This window comes from Centrocercus urophasianus, unplaced genomic scaffold, assembly GCF_019232065.1.
Source record: "Centrocercus urophasianus isolate 14NV4802_14NV808 unplaced genomic scaffold, USGS_Curo_1.0 seq_48, whole genome shotgun sequence".
NCBI classification, from domain to species: domain Eukaryota; kingdom Metazoa; phylum Chordata; class Aves; order Galliformes; family Phasianidae; genus Centrocercus; species Centrocercus urophasianus.
In genome coordinates this window covers 1,261,856-1,279,169 of record NW_024885066.1, presented here as the reverse complement: position 1 = coordinate 1,279,169, position 17,314 = coordinate 1,261,856, and the positions used below count along the sequence as shown (strand labels likewise).

General features: G+C 52.1%; 4 protein-coding genes across 6 annotated transcripts in view; 2 read left to right on the top strand and 2 right to left on the bottom strand.

Annotated features, from left to right (window-relative positions):
* EYA3 (EYA transcriptional coactivator and phosphatase 3) overlaps positions 1-3,017 on the top strand; it is a 43,623-nt gene extending 40,606 nt beyond the window's left edge. For all 3 annotated transcript variants that reach the window (XM_042834607.1, XM_042834604.1, XM_042834605.1), the window contains one exon: positions 553-3,017. In XM_042834607.1, coding sequence (XP_042690541.1) covers positions 553-633 — 81 coding nt within the window. In that variant the 3' untranslated portion in view covers positions 634-3,017. The remainder of the gene's footprint in view (positions 1-552) is intronic.
* A 1,065-nt stretch (positions 3,018-4,082) lies between these two features.
* XKR8 (XK related 8) lies at positions 4,083-6,106 on the bottom strand. The gene is made up of 3 exons (XM_042834609.1): positions 5,814-6,106; positions 5,484-5,677; positions 4,083-5,087 (listed from the first exon to the last, which is right to left on the bottom strand). The coding sequence occupies exons 1-3, from the start codon at positions 6,104-6,106 to the stop codon at positions 4,330-4,332; spliced, it is 1,245 nt and encodes a 414-aa protein (XP_042690543.1). The 3' UTR covers positions 4,083-4,329.
* Positions 6,107-6,918: 812 nt separating this feature from the next.
* SMPDL3B (sphingomyelin phosphodiesterase acid like 3B) lies at positions 6,919-12,091 on the bottom strand. The gene is made up of 7 exons (XM_042834608.1): positions 11,824-12,091; positions 10,619-10,716; positions 9,921-10,064; positions 9,170-9,342; positions 8,847-9,027; positions 8,232-8,365; positions 6,919-7,665 (listed from the first exon to the last, which is right to left on the bottom strand). The coding sequence occupies exons 1-7, from the start codon at positions 12,084-12,086 to the stop codon at positions 7,294-7,296; spliced, it is 1,365 nt and encodes a 454-aa protein (XP_042690542.1). The 5' UTR covers positions 12,087-12,091; the 3' UTR covers positions 6,919-7,293.
* A 265-nt stretch (positions 12,092-12,356) lies between these two features.
* RPA2 (replication protein A2) lies at positions 12,357-16,185 on the top strand. Its single transcript, XM_042834624.1, has 9 exons — positions 12,357-12,446; positions 12,535-12,629; positions 12,756-12,857; positions 12,945-13,058; positions 13,906-13,980; positions 14,347-14,460; positions 14,776-14,883; positions 15,068-15,162; positions 15,584-16,185. Exons 1-9 carry the CDS (start codon positions 12,431-12,433, stop codon positions 15,666-15,668), a joined length of 804 nt encoding a protein of 267 aa, XP_042690558.1. The 5' UTR covers positions 12,357-12,430; the 3' UTR covers positions 15,669-16,185.
* Positions 16,186-17,314: the final 1,129 nt, after the last annotated feature.

Sequence of the window (17,314 nt, the reverse complement as noted above, 5' to 3'; positions counted from 1 at the left end):
ATGCCTTGATCATAGCATGGATAAAGCAATTTCTCAGAAGCACTGAGGGAGTCGGGACGTGTTGCCAGCAGTCAGCTCAATACACAGCATCGACCATTAAGTGTGAATCACAGATAAGAAGGAACTACCAGTTTGACTGATTCGGACGGGCTATCCACTAGAAATTAAAGGTGCTGAAGAGCACAGATTGCTGTCAGGACAGCGTCTCTCAGGCTCCACACTGTGCCACGTGTCAGAGCTGTTGTCTGCATGGGTTCCCTCGCAGGCCTGGGAAGGCTTTGCTCTGCGGAGCAGCGCCTTGCAGCCCAGCGTGGAGGTTTCCATTGGGACTGTGTGAAGTAGCTGACAGTCAGTGCCTGTCACAGAGAGCTGTGCAGATAAGATAACCTTCAGATACTGCCGTGCTCTGTGGCTGAGATCCTTTCTGAACGTGCTGCCCTCTGTCAGTGCTGTCACAAATGCTATATTGCCCAGCTCTGCAGGTGTACCTTGACTGCTTCCACCCAGCTGTAAAGTCACCCCAATAAAACTGACCTTATCTTCTCATTGCAGCACAACATGCCTTTCTGGAGGATCACAAACCATGCAGACCTTGTGTCCCTTCACCAAGCCCTTGAGTTAGACTTCCTGTAAGAAGCCAGAGCAAAGGTGTGGCTGTGGCTCCTGCAATCTCTCCATCACTGGGGAGGCAAAGATCTCATAAACAACTGGGGACATTTTCAGCTTGATGAAGAAAACATACCTAATGCAAATTGTACAGTAGACTTCAGGTCATTTCCTCAGGAGCACAGACCTGGCCAAGAACAGAGGTGTCCTATGAGAAGCACTAGACTCAGCAGAGCTAGAGCTTGACTGGTGAAGAGACTCATGGAATCCAGCTGAATTCTTCTGGCAGGTAGTCTCCAGAGGGAGGGGGTAACACAGCTGAGAAGGCTCTTACTGATACTTCTGCTTTTCTATTCTGCTTAGTTATAGAAACCCAAGTAAACATAAAACCTTATTTTTATAGAAAAAAACTGATGGCAGAGCTGAACCTCCCTTGTTTTGCAAAGCCAAAAAGAGATATTGGTTGTTTTTTGTTTGTTTTTTTTTCCATGGGAAATATTAATGAAAATGTCAAAAATACCTCTGCTGCTGTGAAAATGTGTCCTCTCTCCTTCTCTGGGTGTTCAAAAGCAGTTAATTTATTATGATATCCTTACATTATTTCTATAACATAGGATTTTTCCCATTCTGGGATAAGTGGTTCGTGGTAGAGGGAGGTGTTGCTGTTGGTTTCTCCCATTGGCTTCTAGGCAGTGTGTGTAGGATGCACATGGCTGAGCCCTGTTAATGAGCAGAGGATCATTGGATTCCAGCTGTCCATATCCCATAGGTCCCGCAGGTTTTTCCTGGATGGGAAAATGAAACTGCCCACAAACCTTACAGAGAGTGCAACACTATTGAAGAGAGTGGTGAGATCTGAACAGAGTCCTCATTTGGACTGGAAGTAATTTGAGAGAGAACTAAATTCTCATGGATGTTACAAAGAAGAATATGGTAACTATCTCTGCCTCTGCTCTTCTGACTCCATTTGTGAGAATGTGTTTCCTTTGGTAGAATCAGATTCAGTTTTCTTGTATTCTTTGCATTAGCCTAACTACATAGTGAACAGCAAAATAAAGTCCTTGGCAGGAGGTACTGAATTCTGTAACACACTGTGACTTGCCAGCCTGGAGCACACTGGCCTTGGAAGTGATGGATACACTGATTTTTTTTTTTATTTTATTTTATTCTTTTGCTACCATCTCAGAAAATAAGTCTGGAGTCAGTGAGCTGCAGTACTGCTGACCAGAAGGGGCAAATGGAAGCTGGGGGCTGCTTTTGTGCCAAGTCAGGCTGCAGGCAGTGGGGTCTGCCCCCCACCTGTGCCCCCTGATGGCACCAAACCAGCAGATGCCTGAGGTTTCTGTACAGAGGATGGATGAATGCTTTGCTGCTGAGCCAAACGCTGCAGCTGCACCCAAACCCTTTCAGATTGTTTCCAGCCCAGCATCACCCAGCTGTGTCCCGTGTCTCAAAGGTGCAGAGTGTGACTTAGGAAGGATGCAGACTGCTCAGGTTGCGCCCACAAGAGCAGGTGATGTTTGCTGCATTCCTATCATGGCATTAATTAGTGAGGAATCATTTCCATCAGTGCTGGGGGGGTGCTGGTGTGGCTCAGCACATGCGTGGATTTGTCCTGTAAGGACTGCTGTGAAGTGTGTCCTGTGCTCTGCTCACCACTGCTGGGGCTGCTGAAGGTACGTGGCTTGGATCCTGGTCTCTGTTTCAGCCCTGGGTTTGGCTGTAAAGATAAATACAAATCAGAGGAGTTTGCCTTTCTCCGAGATGGCCTCAGAGCCATCTGCTTATCCGCCAGCTCAGCACCAGATGCCAACCAAGTGCTTTGATCACAGGCAGACATTCCAGGGCTGCGTATCTCCACAGGAAGCCTCTGCCTCGGGAGTGCAGAGCTGGAGGGGGCAGATGGTGCAGGGCAGTGGTTTGCTGCTGGAGCCATAGAATGGTTGGGGCCGAAGGCACCTCAGAGCCCCCAGCCCCTGCTGTGGGCTGGTTGCCATTCCCCCATCAGCTGCCCAGGGCCTTACCCTGCCTGACCCTGGCACCTCCCATCCTTGGCAGGACTGCTGACTGTCAGGCACACTCCTGTGCTTTACTCCCAGCACAGCATGTGGCCACTGCCTCCTGCAGCCCAGGGTGGGGGTCCAGGGCTGGCAGGCCGTTCTCTTGGCACAGAGCACACTGCAGCCAGCAGGCCCTGCTTTGGCTGTTTACTTTAAAATGTTTTAAGGGAATTTTAGGACAGCAACAGAATTGTAGCTGAGCGCGGACCTATTGCAGCCAGTGGCATTTCATACTGATATTTATATGATGTCTCCTTGAATGTATGTAAAGTACTTTTATAGCAGGAGGTCGGTGGTACGTTTCTGTGTTTGTTTAATAAAGGCTGACCCGGCGATTTTATTATTTTCCTCTGCTGGCTGCTCTTGAGCATTTTCCTGTCTCGCACAGCAGAGGCAGCGCCTTTACCCGACCACTGATTTGCTTCGTGTCTCTTTGCTGTTCCCAACCCGGCTGTAAGCTGAACTGCTGACAAATGCCAAATGGAAGCGGCCTCCTTCTGGCTGCCCACCAGGATCCCACACCACTGACTGCACAGACCCTGGGGTGCCCTCGTCCCGGGGAAGCTCACAGAGCCCCTTCTGTGCTCACATGGGAAGCCCAGGGCTGCCTGCGGTGCAGCCGCTTCTGCGTGCGTTTTGTGTAATGGGAACTGTCCTATGAACTGGAAAAAAAAATAAAGTCTTTTATTTTCTATAGTCACAGTTTCTGCCTGTTGTCCACCAGCGCTGTGGTCCCTCCCCAGCCTCCACTGTGGCTGTGCTGGTTCAGAGCAGCGCTCTCTGCACTGTCATTGCCTGGGCTCTGAGCCTGCTGTGGTGGCCGGGGACAAGGCGCTTTTTGGGTACTGAGGCACACAGCACCTTTTCATATTTCCCTTTTTTCTTCCCTTTTGCACACATCCCTCCTTCCAGCACAGCTGCGTGCTGCAGTGCTGCTGTCCCTTTGCACTGCGCTCACCCTGTGCTGGTGACCCTGGAGATGTGCAGTCTGGGCAGTCCTCCACCAACCCCCGCCGTGCTGTGGCAGTGGGTGGTGCTGCAGCAAAATGTGGCAGGAGCTGCAGTGCCAGCACGGGGTGCCCATGCCACAGCTGCTGCCCCTTCAGCCCCAGAGCAGCTGAGGTGCAGCGTTATGGGCTCAGGCCCTGCTCACAGCAATGAGGGACCCCAATGAGGGAGCCCCCTGCAGAGCCTGGGCTGCTGATGGCGCTCAGCTCAGTGCCACCATGCCAGGACCCCCACCGTCCCACCCCTCCCTGCCCCTCTCTGCGCCACATCTCAGCACTGTGCAGCCTTCAGCCTTAACAGTCAAACAACAGAACTGCAAACAGACATCTGACAGCCACTGCCAAACAGGGAGTGACCAAGGAGGAACGACCTTGGCAGTGGGCACCAGAAGATGCATGGACAACCAGGTGTTGATTTTTTTTTTCCTTTTTTCTTTTTTTTGGAAAAGGTGAATAATAAATAACAAGAATCAACAGTGCCACAGCGCCATGCAGGCCTAGCACCAAGCTCCAAGCCTTCCTGCCCGCATCCCTGCTGTGGCAATGAACTGCCAAAACTGCAGCCTGGCGCACACAATAGAAAGAACCAAACAGAACCTCCCCAACAACTCAAACCACTCGGATAAGGCACAATTCCATCTCAAGGAGTGCAGGACTCAGACAGCAGCTGTCCCATTCAGCAGGTGCGGCTCTGCCAGCACAGACAGCGGGAAGTGGCTCCGTGCGAGGCACCGCAGCCTGGAGTTCACCAGGACCGGCTCTGAAACACTGCGGAGCTCACAAGGCTCTGAAATGCTGCGGAACTCCACGGCCCCATCAGCCCTTCCATTGGCATCCACCTCGTCACCGCCGCTCTGTAGCTGTGCTCGCACATTGGGGTGCAGCCACCCGTAGTAGGTGACGCGCAGCAGCAGCCCCAGGAGGTAGCAGGGCAGCGCAGCCCACAGCGCCAGGATGAGCAATGGGTGCTGCTCCTCAGGGGGACGGTCCCAGAGCCAGGCCAGGGTCAGCAGCGTGCTGTCCACCAGGATGAAGCTGTGATAGATGACGCTGCGGTGCAGGGTCCTCCCTGGGGCCACGTTGAACCAGCTGAAGTAGAGGATGACGGCCACCATGGCGCGGTAGAGCTGCTCGGGGCCTGGAGACTCCATGAAATCGGTGCCCTGCAGGCTGACCCAGAGAAACATTGCCAGCCACACCAGTGGGAAGTGCACGGCCACACCGTAGGGCCACAGCAGGGCAAAGAGGGCGAGCGCCAGGATGCGGGGGCAGAGGAGGAAGAGGTTCCATAGGAAGTAGATGACGGAGGAGCCCCAGCCCATCTCGTACTTGTCCTGCAGGAAGGAGCGCAGGGACTGGTGGTAGTCCAGCAGGGACCAGGTCACACACAGGAACGCCGTGCAGATTCCCATTCCTGCAACAGAGCAGCAGCCATGGAGAATGCAGACCAAGCTGGGGCTGTTCCTGCTCCAAACAGCCCCCAACACCTCTGAAAGGAGCCTCCCATCAGCAAAGCAGCGGCTTTGGGGCATCAGCATCATGAGCATCAGCTCCATTTCTCCTCCCCTCACTTCCCACTTCCTGCCTTTCCCGAGCAGCAGCTGGTGCCGCTCTCAGGGGAGCTCACACTTTGCCCAAGGACAGAACAGTGTCCCCCCACTTCAGTTCCCTGCAGGCCCAGCATAGCCCGTAGGGGCCCACGGGGCTGGGACAGCACAGCGCCAAAGGGAAGGCGGTGGAAGCGCAGCAGCAGCAGAGCAGAGCAGCAGAGCCCCGACCTCCCAACCCGACCCCCCATCCCGGCCCGCACCCTGGGAAGGCTCAGCCTTGTTGCTGCGCAGGACGCTGTAGAGGAGCAGCGCGAGCTGCGGGGCGTTCTCCAGGAAGGTCTCGAAGAGACGCAACATGCTGATGTCGTGGGTCAGGAACGCCATGTGATTCCTCTCCTCCTCCGTCGCCTCCGTCCGGCACAGCCTCCAGCCCAGCCGCAGCGCTCGGACGCACCTGGCCGGAGCACGGCGCGATCAGCGGCGAACGCAGCGCTCCGGGACCGCTGCTCCGCTCCGCCGCAGCCGGGGACGCGGCGGAAGAGCGGGGCCGCAGCCCGAGGGAGGAACGCCGCGATTCGGGAGAGCCGTACCTGTACAAGAAGCCGAGCTGCAGGAGGTGCAGAGCGGCGAGGAGGCGGCGGGACGGCTCGGGGCGCAGCGCCGGCGGATCGGAGCGGAACCACAGCCAGCTGCAGGCCTGCCGGGCGGCGCAGCCCGCGGCCCACAGCCCCAAACCCAGCGCCGCGCAGCCCGGCCGCCCCGCGCGCGCGTGTCCTACCGCCACCCACACGTCCGCTCCCGCGTCCCACACCGCCGCCGCCGCGCCCCCCGCCGCCAGCAGCCACTGCCAAGGCCCGAAACGCGCCGGGCTCCGCACCGCCATCCCGGGGCGCGCCGCCCCGCCCGGCCTCGAGAGCCGCCCCGCCCCTCAGCTCCGCTCCCCGCCCCGCCTTTGGGTTCCCGGTTCCCCATTGAAAGAAAAAAGGCCATCCTCGGCAGAGCCGGCGGTGCTTCCCAGCGGTTTTTTTTGTTTTTTTTTCTCCATGATTTTTAGATCATTCCATACGCAGTGGCTCATTTCCAGATCCCGGCACCCTTTCCCGTGCAAGCAGTGCTTACCCCGAGCACAGCCGAGGAGCGCAGGCGCTGCTCCTGTGATCCCCCCGAGCCGTGCCAGGGGCAAATGCCACCAACCCCTGCAAAGCTGCAGCTCTGCACAAGGCTGCGCCTCCCCTGGCCGTGCTTCCCCTCTGACACAACACACTGTTCCACTGCTTCTCTGGAGCTGCCTCCAAACAACTGCTTACAGACAGCACAAGGATTTCTGCACTGTCTCATCCACTCGTCCCCAAGGGCCCTACAGTGTCACTTTTCTTTGGTTCACGTGTGGTTTTTGTATGAGCAGACAGAAGGCTGGCGAGGCACGGAGAGCTTCTTTGCAGTTTGCACAGCTAAAGAAAAAGCAAATATGAGTTAAAAGAACACAAAAGGTGCTTGGGGAGAAAGCCGTCTGTGTTCAGCATCTGAAAAAAAACCATGAAGCTTCTCACCCTGCTGCCTCACTGTGGATGCTGACACGTGAAAGTCACGGCCCAAACTGTCCAAGAAAGTTCTGACACTGCCTGGCTTTGCTCACACACCAGAGGCGAAGCTGCTGCTGTACAAGGCCCCCAAAACGAGACCCTGCAGGCCAGCTGTTGTGTTGTGTTTTATTTTCCAGAAGAGAAGCACGCTCTGGTTCTTCAGGAACACGTGGCAGCTCACAGCTCTCACACCAAGGGTGGGTAACTCACAGGGAGGCCTTCATCTCATTTGAGCAGCTGCCTCAGAAGTTGCAGCAGAAGGAAGATGAACTCCCTGATGTGGGTCAGACTGGTACAGAAAGACTTTGTAACCATCTCTGATGCATCAAGCTTTTCTAGAAGTGCTCAAATCAACATCATAGAGCTTTTACTACAAAGCACTGATTATTTCTTGGTTTTCAAATAAATCCCCAATTCCAAAAGCATTCACGACTGCCAATTCCTGTGCACTGTGAAGCTGTCCTGTCTTCACTCGTGCTCTCAGTCATTACAGTGTTTGCAGGGGATCAAAGATCCCTAAGAGCAAAGAGAGCAATAAAAGGCAAACACTGACGATGGCAGAAGCAGAGCTGCTGGCTTTAAGGCACTCCTCATATCTGGTAAAATCAATTTCCCTGATGGCACAGACGTGGTCGACTCGGCAGGCGTCCCCACACAGGGTAAGGTCGTATTTGACAGAGTTGAACTCATAATATTGCTGCAGATACTTTGCATCCTTGGATATCTTTTCCAACACGGTCTGCATGGATTGTGTGGAGCCATCAGGCACCTGAAAGGCGCTCGTCAGCCGGTATTCCTCCTCCCATGCTGGGGCCACCAGATTGGCGTGAGTTAAGTTCAGGTAGTAAGTCACCACATCCTGCAGGGTGAGAGAGATGGAACCGAAGTCAAACCAAGAAAGGATCGGCCCTGGAGTGGAATGTTGGTTTAGAATATGGGATCTGCACCAAATAATGCACCTCCCTGCCCAGGAAGGAGTGCAGCTTTCCTTCTAGCAAGACGTAAAGCCATGGATAGATGATTTAGGTGAGAGCCTCCACAAAGCAGCAGCGTCTAATTAAATCATTCAGCAATTAAAGGGAACACAAATAAATTTCTAGAGAGTTCTGATTTTTTAGACAGGGTTCAACAAGTTCATCAGTCCCCAAAAAGAAATCCTGCGATCCACTCTGCCTGCATGTTGAGGTGTCAAAGTGCCAAACCAAGCCTGCCCTGCGCTGGGACTCATCCCAGCAGAGGCCTGCGCCTGCTGCATTTGGTCACCCTGCCTTCTTCACTCCCTGATGCTCTTACTGCATCCCCGTGCCAACCACGAGACTGTTAGAGGTCGCTCCCTGTAAATCCTCTTGGGTCCCATAGTTCTGCCTGTGGAGGAATAAAATATTCCTCTAGAACTGCAGTGCAAAGCAGGGGGGGATCCTCTACCTGCACCTGAAGGGTGTCTGCATCGTAATCAATCACTCGGATCCCAGGGTTGTTGGCTCCATTGTTCACTCCAGGTAATGTTGTTTTCCAGGGGGTCACTCCGGGGGCCAGGAACATGACATTGATTGGGGAACCTTAACAGAAAGGCAAAGCAACCATGAATGGCAGACTTCAGCTTCAGCTTCATCTCATAAACACATCACTGCCAGCAGCCAGCTCTAATTCCAACAGTACACACGTAATGATCATCCCTGACCAGCACAAAGGATTGAAGGTTGGACTGCTGCAGTGAAAAACAGGTTTACTAAAGCTGCAGAAGACTCCTGTGGTGAGTGTGTGTGCAAGAGAGCCATGCTTGAAGGACACCCAGAGCACCACACATAACCCCAGTGCAAAGATTTGTAATCACTCCCTTTTGCCTCAGCTCGTGTCCAAAGCTCACCAGCACAGAGCAGCACCAGCAGCATGGCTGAAAAAGATGAAATGTGAGGGGAAATTGGAGGGAGCCTTTCTCAACAGCATCCAGCCAGCAGACACTGAAAATTCTCATTGACAGTGATGTGATGGTGGTTGGCAGAGATACCAGGAAAACACGAAGGCAGCCAGAACTGCTACCTGAATCGCTGTAAAACATGCGAAAGCTGTCTGTGTGATGGTGTCCAAAGAACTGGGCAGCAATCACTCTGTGGTGCTTCTGCACAATTTTCAAGTATCGCTCATTGAAATCCCTGCGGAACCACGGCTTGCCTCGTTTCTTCTCAAAGAAGCCCGGAGGGATGTGACCCACAATATAGACCTGCAAGAACGAGGAGCTGCACTGAATGCGCTGCCCAGACTTCCTGTAAAGCACCGGCTGGCAGCGACAGCACAGAGGGGAGCTGAGGAGCAAGAAGAGCTTCCAAACTGTTACTGAGTTTTTTTAAATCTTATTTTAATACCATTTCTTCTGCTTTAGAGGCCTTGGTCAGTGTTTCCTCCAGCCATTGGAATTGCCCTCCGGGATCTTCCTCACCAGCAGTCTGGTTGTTCTGGTCATAGTACAGATTGGTATTGAGAACAATCATTCGCCCCCTGCTATCTGAGCTGGGCAGCTTCTCACTGTAGAAAGCTCCTGCAAAAGGCAAGCAGCAGGGAAAGAGCTGGAGGTGTGGGGCAGCTGAGTGCTGGAACCCAGGATCCCTGTGTTCCCAGCTCTCTCCATGGCAATCACCATAGCAGAGGGTGACAGCAGTGCTCTGAACAGACTTGGTTGGGGAACTGGTGTGACCCTTCACTGTGTGTCTCCTGTCCTTCTTAGGTATCCCAGGGTGAAGGGAATGCTGACAGGCACAGCATGCAGGACCAGGAGCTGGGCAGTTGTAGAGAGTCACAGTGCTGGGCTACAACTGCAGCCTTCCAGCCTTCTTAAAAGATTGGTTTTTTGTTGTTTTTTTTTTTCCCACTGAAGCTTACCACCCTGCATTCTCTGCAGGGACACTTACCTGTAACTTGAACAAAGCAGGAGAGACCAAAGCATAAGGAAATTTCTTTTCTCACACGCAGAAAAATACAGTAAATTAGCATTAATTGAACCTTTCCTCTATAAGTACTGCTGCTCTGAGCATAAAAGCATGGAAAACTATTCGTGGTACTCTCTTAACCACCCCCAGCTCTCCAGAGTGCTGCTAACATGCACCAGCAGTGCCATACCTGCTCTGAACAGAGGAATGGAAGTTTCATTCAACCAGGAACGCCACAGTTCTGCTGTTTGGTTGTAGATCCTGTTCTCCTTCCCTGGAAGCTGATTCTTGGGGTGGAAGTCATGATTACCCATTGCTGCATAGACTTTAGTATCTAAGGACAGAGGAAAGGCAGAAGGGAGAAGTCCGTTCTTGTTTCAGGGTTCCTCATCATCAGAGCTCTCCAATGACTCAGAAAGAACAGCGTGACTCAACAGCCTGGTGAAGGTGTTTCACCCACATGCAGCCACACTGAGTGCAGGTACAACACTGCAGAGATGCCATGGGACTCCTCAGGGCAAGACACCCCAGAGACACAGCGTTAAGACCAGTCAATGAGCTCTCACTGCCTATAACGCTCCTTCCCTCACTGCTGTGATTGATAAAATAGGAAGAATTTTTGCAGGCTTTTCTGCCTAAATGAGTAATCAGAGAAATGTTTATTTTCCTCTCTTCTGAGTGCATTAACCAGAAATAATAACAGTGTGTCAGACTCCCCAATTCAGACACACCTCACACCATACAGCAGCTAAGAAGAGGAAAAATAAGTCATATTGTCCACAGCCTTTCTGGGCTTTTCCCCTTCCCCATTCTATCATTGTTCCATACAGATAAAATCTTCCATGAAAATCTGTACTTCTCTCCCCTTCTCATTCCCTCACGTCCTACCTGGAAATACCTGTTTTATCAGAGAGGTCAGGTTTTCAATGATGTGCAGAACCTTTTCTTCTCCAAGCTGCTCATTGGGAACATGAGGAGTATCATCCCTGAAGCAGAAACAGCACAGCTGTTACATGTGGCCAGCAGGGCACGTGCTCAAAGCAAGGCACAGAACACATGCCTGAGCCCCCTGTTTTCTTTTTCCCTCATAGAAGATAAAGTCAAAGGCTTTGGGGTAGGAACTGGCACTGTGCTCTCTGGCTCAGGCACTGCAGGAGCATCAGGAAACAGCTCCAAGTGAAAAGCTGCTCCATTTTATTCTACTTTGACAAAACTATACAGTTTTGAGAACAGAGAACAAGAAGCAGGCTTGTCAGATTTCAGCACATTTAATACATGCTACAGCTGAGTGGGAATCATGCAAGAGAGAACATATTGCAACCTCAGGTTAAAAGTGGATAACAGCAGAGAAGCAGAAGTCATTTGCATCCAAGAGAACAGCAGGATAACTATTCCCCTGAAAAGGAACCAAATGAATGCCTCCAGCAAGGCAGTGATCACTGAGATCTGCCCCAAAATCTGGTGTATGGACACTTCTATGTTTTCAGCATCCAGGGTCAGTGACAGCACCACCCCCTCGGGCAGCCTGTGCCAGTGCATCACCCCTCTTCCAGACAAGCTTTTCCAAAGACCTGTGCTCCAGACCCCTCACAGCTCCGTTCCCTTCTTTGCACACTGGAGGGCCTCAACGTCTTTACTGCAGCAAGGGGCCGAGCGCTGAGCACAGCACTGAGGTGCAGCCCCAGCAGTGGCAGCACAGAGGGATGATCACCTCCTGCTGGCTGCACTGCTGCTGACACAGCCAGGATGCCATTGGGCTCCTTGGCCACCTGGGCACCCTGCTGGCTCACGTCCAGCCAAGTGTCACCAACAGCCCCAGGTCCTTCTCCACGTTTCAGCAACACTGGGTTACCCCCACTGGTGCAGATGCTTATGAGCACAGCACGCATCTCCTGCTCGCCGCTGGCAGAAACACGCTGAAAAATAACGCTTTACAGCTCAGAATTTGCTCATTTAATGCAGCGCTGTCGCGCTCTTCATAGCTGCAGACGATTCCACGACAATAAATAGGAGGCATTACTCTTGGAGCGACTTAGCATTAGGAGAAACGAACGAAAAAGAGAGAGAGAAGACGAGAGTCGCCAGGTCCTCACCCGGTCCAGAGCACGAAGTCGGGCTGCGGCAGCAGGCGGCGCATGGCGAACACAGCGGAGCTCAGCAAACCCCACGGCGCATCGCACAGGTAGCTGCCCCACAGCCCCGCGCCCGGCGAAGCCTCGGAGCCGCCCGACGGACAGCGCTCCCCGGCCGCCATCGCCGCCTCGTAGCCGGGGTCCCAGTGCAGGTCCGTGAGGTGCCAGAAGCGCCCCGCCAGGCCCGGTGGGCACAGCAGCAGAAGCAGCGCGATCGCCCGCATCCCGGCCTCCCACGTCTCAGCGCCTTCACCTGCCCGCCCCGCCCCATCGCGTCAGAGCGGCCGGGCAGCGCCAGCACCCAGCGTGGCGGCGCCGGCATCCCCGCCGCCGGAAGCTGTCGGAACAAGGAGGGCCGTAATCGGCTCTCAGCGCCGGAAGCTGTCCGGAAAAAAAAGAGGATGGTGATTGGCTCTCGCTGCAGGAAGACGTCGGAAGAAAGAGGGCGATGATTGGCTCTCGCCGCCGGAAGCAGTCGGAAGAAGGAGGGTTGTGATTGGCTCCCGTTGCCGGGGCGCGGGACGTCGTGCTCGAGGAACGAGTTCTGCCGCAGCTGGGCTCTGCCACCATGTGGGGCGGGCACGGTGCGGGCCGGAGCGGCACGGGGAGGTGGGCGGCTTGGGCGTGCCGGGCGCGTCTCCCCCCCTCACGGCTCTTCCTTTCCTTTCCCAGGTAACTTCGACGGTGGCTACGGCCCCGCGGGCGGCTACACGCAGTCCCCGGGAGGTTTCAGCTCTCCAACAGGCGCGCAGGCGGAGAAAAAGCAGGTAGGGCCAGAAGGGGCCGGGGGAGCGGGCGGCTGCGGCGTTGGGCTGAGCCGAGCCGGGCTGTGCTGAGCCGAGCCGAGCTTGTCGCTGACCGCGGCGCGTCTCCTTCACCCCGCCTCCCTGCAGCGCAGCCGCTCGCAGAGCATCGTGCCCTGCACCGTGTCACAGCTGCTGGCGGCCGAGCAGGTGGATGAGGCGTTCCGCATCCACGATGTGGAGATCTCACAGGTGAGCACCCGCTGCTATCCCTACTGGGGCGGCTCTGAGGGGCTGCGGGTGCTTCTCCCCGCCCCTTGACGGCCCTTCCTGCCGCAGGTCACCGTGGTTGGCATCGTAAGGCACGCAGAGAAGGCGCCCACCAACATCCTGTACAAGGTGGACGACATGACAGCAGCGCCCATGGATGTGCGGCAGTGGGTTGACACCGACGTAAGCAATGAAACCATTCCGAGGTGCTGCTATGGGGAGAGGCTCTGCGAGACGTAAAACAGTCAGTCTGAGAGCTGGGCAGTGCTGTGCCTGTGAGAGCCAGGCTGGATGCTGCAGTAGCAAAGATCAGTGGTTCTGTGCTTTTGTGATCTTCTACTCTGTAGTTCATACATCAAATAACATAAATAATTTTTTACAGTTTAACTGCCTAATCTCAGTTGTTACTTAGAGGTGTGCACTCTGTTCTTTTGTGTGAGAAATGTAAAACCAGAGAGAGGAAGAGGTTTGTGTGTTATCTTGTTGCCTGGTGCCTGGCTCCTGTGGTGCTGCTGGTCTCCACTGTGCTCTCCTGTTGACGGAGCTGCTGCTTACACACAGCCTGTGTTGCTGGTAAATGTGTCTGGAGGTGAACAGCTGCATTCAGCTGAACAACTCTAGGAGTAATTAAAGAGATTCTCAGTTGGCTTATCTACAGGTTTGCCATAAGATTCTGTGACTGCTTGAACCCCCCAGCTGTGTTCAGTGTTTGAATGCTTGACGTGGGTGTGGTTTGTTTTTAAAATGCTTTGGGTTCTTTCCTCTCCTGTGAGAATCCCTCAGCAGTGAACAGAGCAGCAGTAGAACATACAACTGGCATTGACTGCTGTCAATTTGACTGTCAATACAGTGCATTCAAATAAATATCTTTCATCTGTCGTTACATTTACCTTACTGCTCTTAGTGATTGTCTGAACGTGTGTCGTTTGTGTTTGCTTGAGATTAGAGTTCTTAAGTTGGTCATTGTGGTAATTGAGAAGTGGAGGGATGAATCAGCAAAACCTCACTTTCTCCTTTCTTTCTCTGTAAGGAGGCAGGTAGTGAGAATATCGTGGTACCCCCAGGAACTTACGTAAAAGTCGCTGGTCATCTTCGCTCCTTTCAGGTAAGATCATTTGTGACTCCTCAAGAAGTGAGGCTGGAGCAGTGGCACGAAGGGTTGGTGATCTGGCAAAGTGCTGTAAGAAAACCCATAGTGTATTGTATGGTAAGAGCTGCCTCGTAGCAGTCATCCATCATGCTGCATGTGGTAAAGCAAAGTGCAGTTACCAGCTGGATAGAAACAAGTTGCCCAGACACTGTCCTGCATGATTCCACAGAAAAGCTTTTGAGTTCAAAAACTTTGCTAATTAAAGGCAGACAAACTCCCCACCTGCTACTGCTCCTGTTCCTAGCTGGAGCATTTAAGTTGTATGTCAAGCATACTGGTGTTGCTACCCTGTTAACTATATTTTTTTCTTTTCTCTGGAAGAATAAGAAAAGTTTGGTGGCATTTAAGATCATGCCTTTGGAAAACATGAACGAGTTCACCACGCACATACTTGAGACTGTCAATGCACATATGATCCTCAGAAAAAACCTGCTGGTATGTAGCTGGGGGTGTGGTTCCATCACAGCTGTTGCTGGGTGTTACTGGTCATCTCCCAAGGAGATCTCTGGGTTCAGTGGGAAATTGTATGTAAGTTGTGGGTCTGCAAAGCCTGGAGTTTGAAGGGCTGCAGTGGGGGTGTGCTGTGAGTCTTGAATTCCTTCAAGAGACATTCTGTTGTAGCCAGTTCTACTTGATTTCTCTTGGAAATCTGTCTTTAATTACTGTATCGGAGTAATTAGGCAGAGTCTTTCATGCCTTGGGTTTGCAGCAGCCTGTGCAGCCACAGTTCTTTTACCCTTGCAATTGCAGTCAGCATCAAGAGCACCTCAGTCATTTACCTCTGCTGGAATGAGCGACGTGGGGAGCTATGGTGGAGGCAGCCTGCCTGTGAATGGACTCACAGCACATCAGAGTCAGGTGGGTGCCAGCATCTTCAAGCCAGGAGCACGGGTGTCCCAGTGTGTGCTGCTGCAGTGTGAGTTGGCACAAAGAAATAAAAGCTTGGTTATTCTCAGAAGGCTGGTCATTCTTTTTTTTTTGGCCTCGCTGTTCAGTGTTGATAGAGCCTCGCTGTTGCTGATGCTGGTTGATGTTCTTCCAGGTGCTGAACCTGATTAAAAACTGCCATTCTCCAGAAGGTATGAGTCTTCAAGAGCTGAAACTTCAGCTCCACAATGTCAGCATACCAACAATCAAGTAAGTGTGTAGAAATGAAGGATTTGCTTCCAGTCTACACAGTCCTTTCTGCAATCTGCTGAAAGTAGACAAAGAGGAAAGAAGTGGGCAAGGCCGGATGCTGGCTTATATTTTTAACAGTGTTTGGTGATTCAATGTGTCCCCACAGGATGCAATGGTCAACCTGAGTTCTTGAATTCTTTAGTGAAACAGCTTAGAATGAGTTTGTTGAAATGATAAAGCCTTGGAAACACTTTTATGTTTGTGTTGACAATGGAGCAGCACTTTTACATGCTGATGGAATGCATCTCTGGGTGCATCTTTTGGCAGATGCCAGAAAGGAACGGTGGGGACATCAGGCTGTGGGTGGGAAATGGTTGAGAGAAGGGCATCAATGTGAACTAGGTACTAATTGGTACTAATTGCCTTTTTTTCTTCAAAGGCAAGCAGTTGAATTCCTTAGCAGTGAGGGACACATCTACTCTACTGTGGATGATGATCACTATAAGTCCACGGATGCTGATTGAGGTTCTTTCCACCTGGATTTGCTTCTATCCAAGTGCTTGTTGATGTCTCAAGTCAACCCGCTGGGCTTTGCAACCTGGAAGTGATCTTTGCTTTCTAACCAGCTATTCTGTGAGTCCCTGCACCTTGGAATTTAAGGACAAGCAGAACATTTGGGAGGGTTCTGGTATCTGGGCTTGGTTAATATGCCACGACCACAGGATGGAAGTGTAAGCAGTTATGGGAGAACCAAACTTCTCAAAGCTTCTAATCCTGCAGTTAGTTTTTGCCTGTTAGAACAACTATGTTACAAAGAGCCCCTTTCACATCTTGTGTGCAGATTCTTTTGTTTCTTCCTAATGCTTTCATTCCATTTCATTCACAAGAGGGGTAGCCAAGAGAAACATTCTGCTAATGTACAGTAATCATGACTAGATTTGTAATTAGTTTGTGCACTTAAATCTATATTTGTACTATGAAGTAGTCTTGTTACAATGGCTTTTGAAATTATTTTCAATAAAATTCAAACTAGGGTCCTGAGTTTCTGTGGCTCTGGAGGTTTTTGTTCTTCCCTAAAGAAGAAAAACATTTGTCACTGGAACTCAGACATGTGGGTACAAACACAGCCCCTGCTTTCCCAGGATTTGGTTGTCTGTGCTTATTATTTTCTGAAGCTTTTGAAGGGAACTGCTTTATGAACAAACATCTGGGTGTGAAAACATGAAAGAAGCTGCAAGTTGTAGCAGTGACCCATCTGGAGCCAGGATCATTGCTGCTAACAGGACAAAGGCGAAGTTAGGAAAGAGCATTATGGACATTGGTGGTGCAGCAGTGAGGAGGTAAAGAGTTCACATCTCTTTCTGTGTGTGGCACTGCTTTGCTCAGGTAGGAGCTCCAGCACCATATCTGTTCTCTTATTTTCCTGTAGCAGAAAATGCAGAACTGAAAGCTGCCTCCTGGGCGCCGTCCTGCATCGGTTGGTAGGAGTGGAGTGCAGCTCATAAATGTTCAGGACCACTTAATGACCCTGTGAGGAACACAGCAGTTCTCCCATAGTGAGAGTGCTTCCTGTGGGAAGCATGTTTAGCACTGCTAACAGGCAGGATTGCTCAAGCTGACTGCTGAAGGCATTTGCTGCCCGTCAGATGGGAGCTTTGTTCGCTGCTCTTTGAGAGCTGCTTTCTATTTTCTCCCTAGCACAGGATCTGCCAGAGAAGCTGGTGCTCCCTGCTCATCAGCTGTGTGAGTCTGGCTTTCTGCAGGAGCTGCAAACCGTGGGTTTCAGTGCAGATTTTTATCTTATCTGAGAGAGGTAAAGTAAGCTACCTTTGGAAAAGTAGCTCTTTCCACAAAGCACCACTGGCTTCCCTACCAAGTGCCTCCGTTTCTGTTAATAATGCTCTAACAAGCTCTGTGTATCCTGCTGGATTTTAGGCAGTGGCACAGCTGTAGCCCTTGGTACTCGTGGAGCTAAATTTAGCATGGATGTGTAACAGGTCAGCTTCTATGCTATGGGGTCTAGCAGACCTAGAAGCCAACAGTAGTGCAGTTTTTCTTGTAGAAGGGGTGTAGATTAGGAAACAAATCCCTGATGATTTTTGGAGGTGCAGATGCATGGAATTGCTTGAAGTATAGAGAGGAGCTGTAGGACTCCAGAAATGTGATCTGA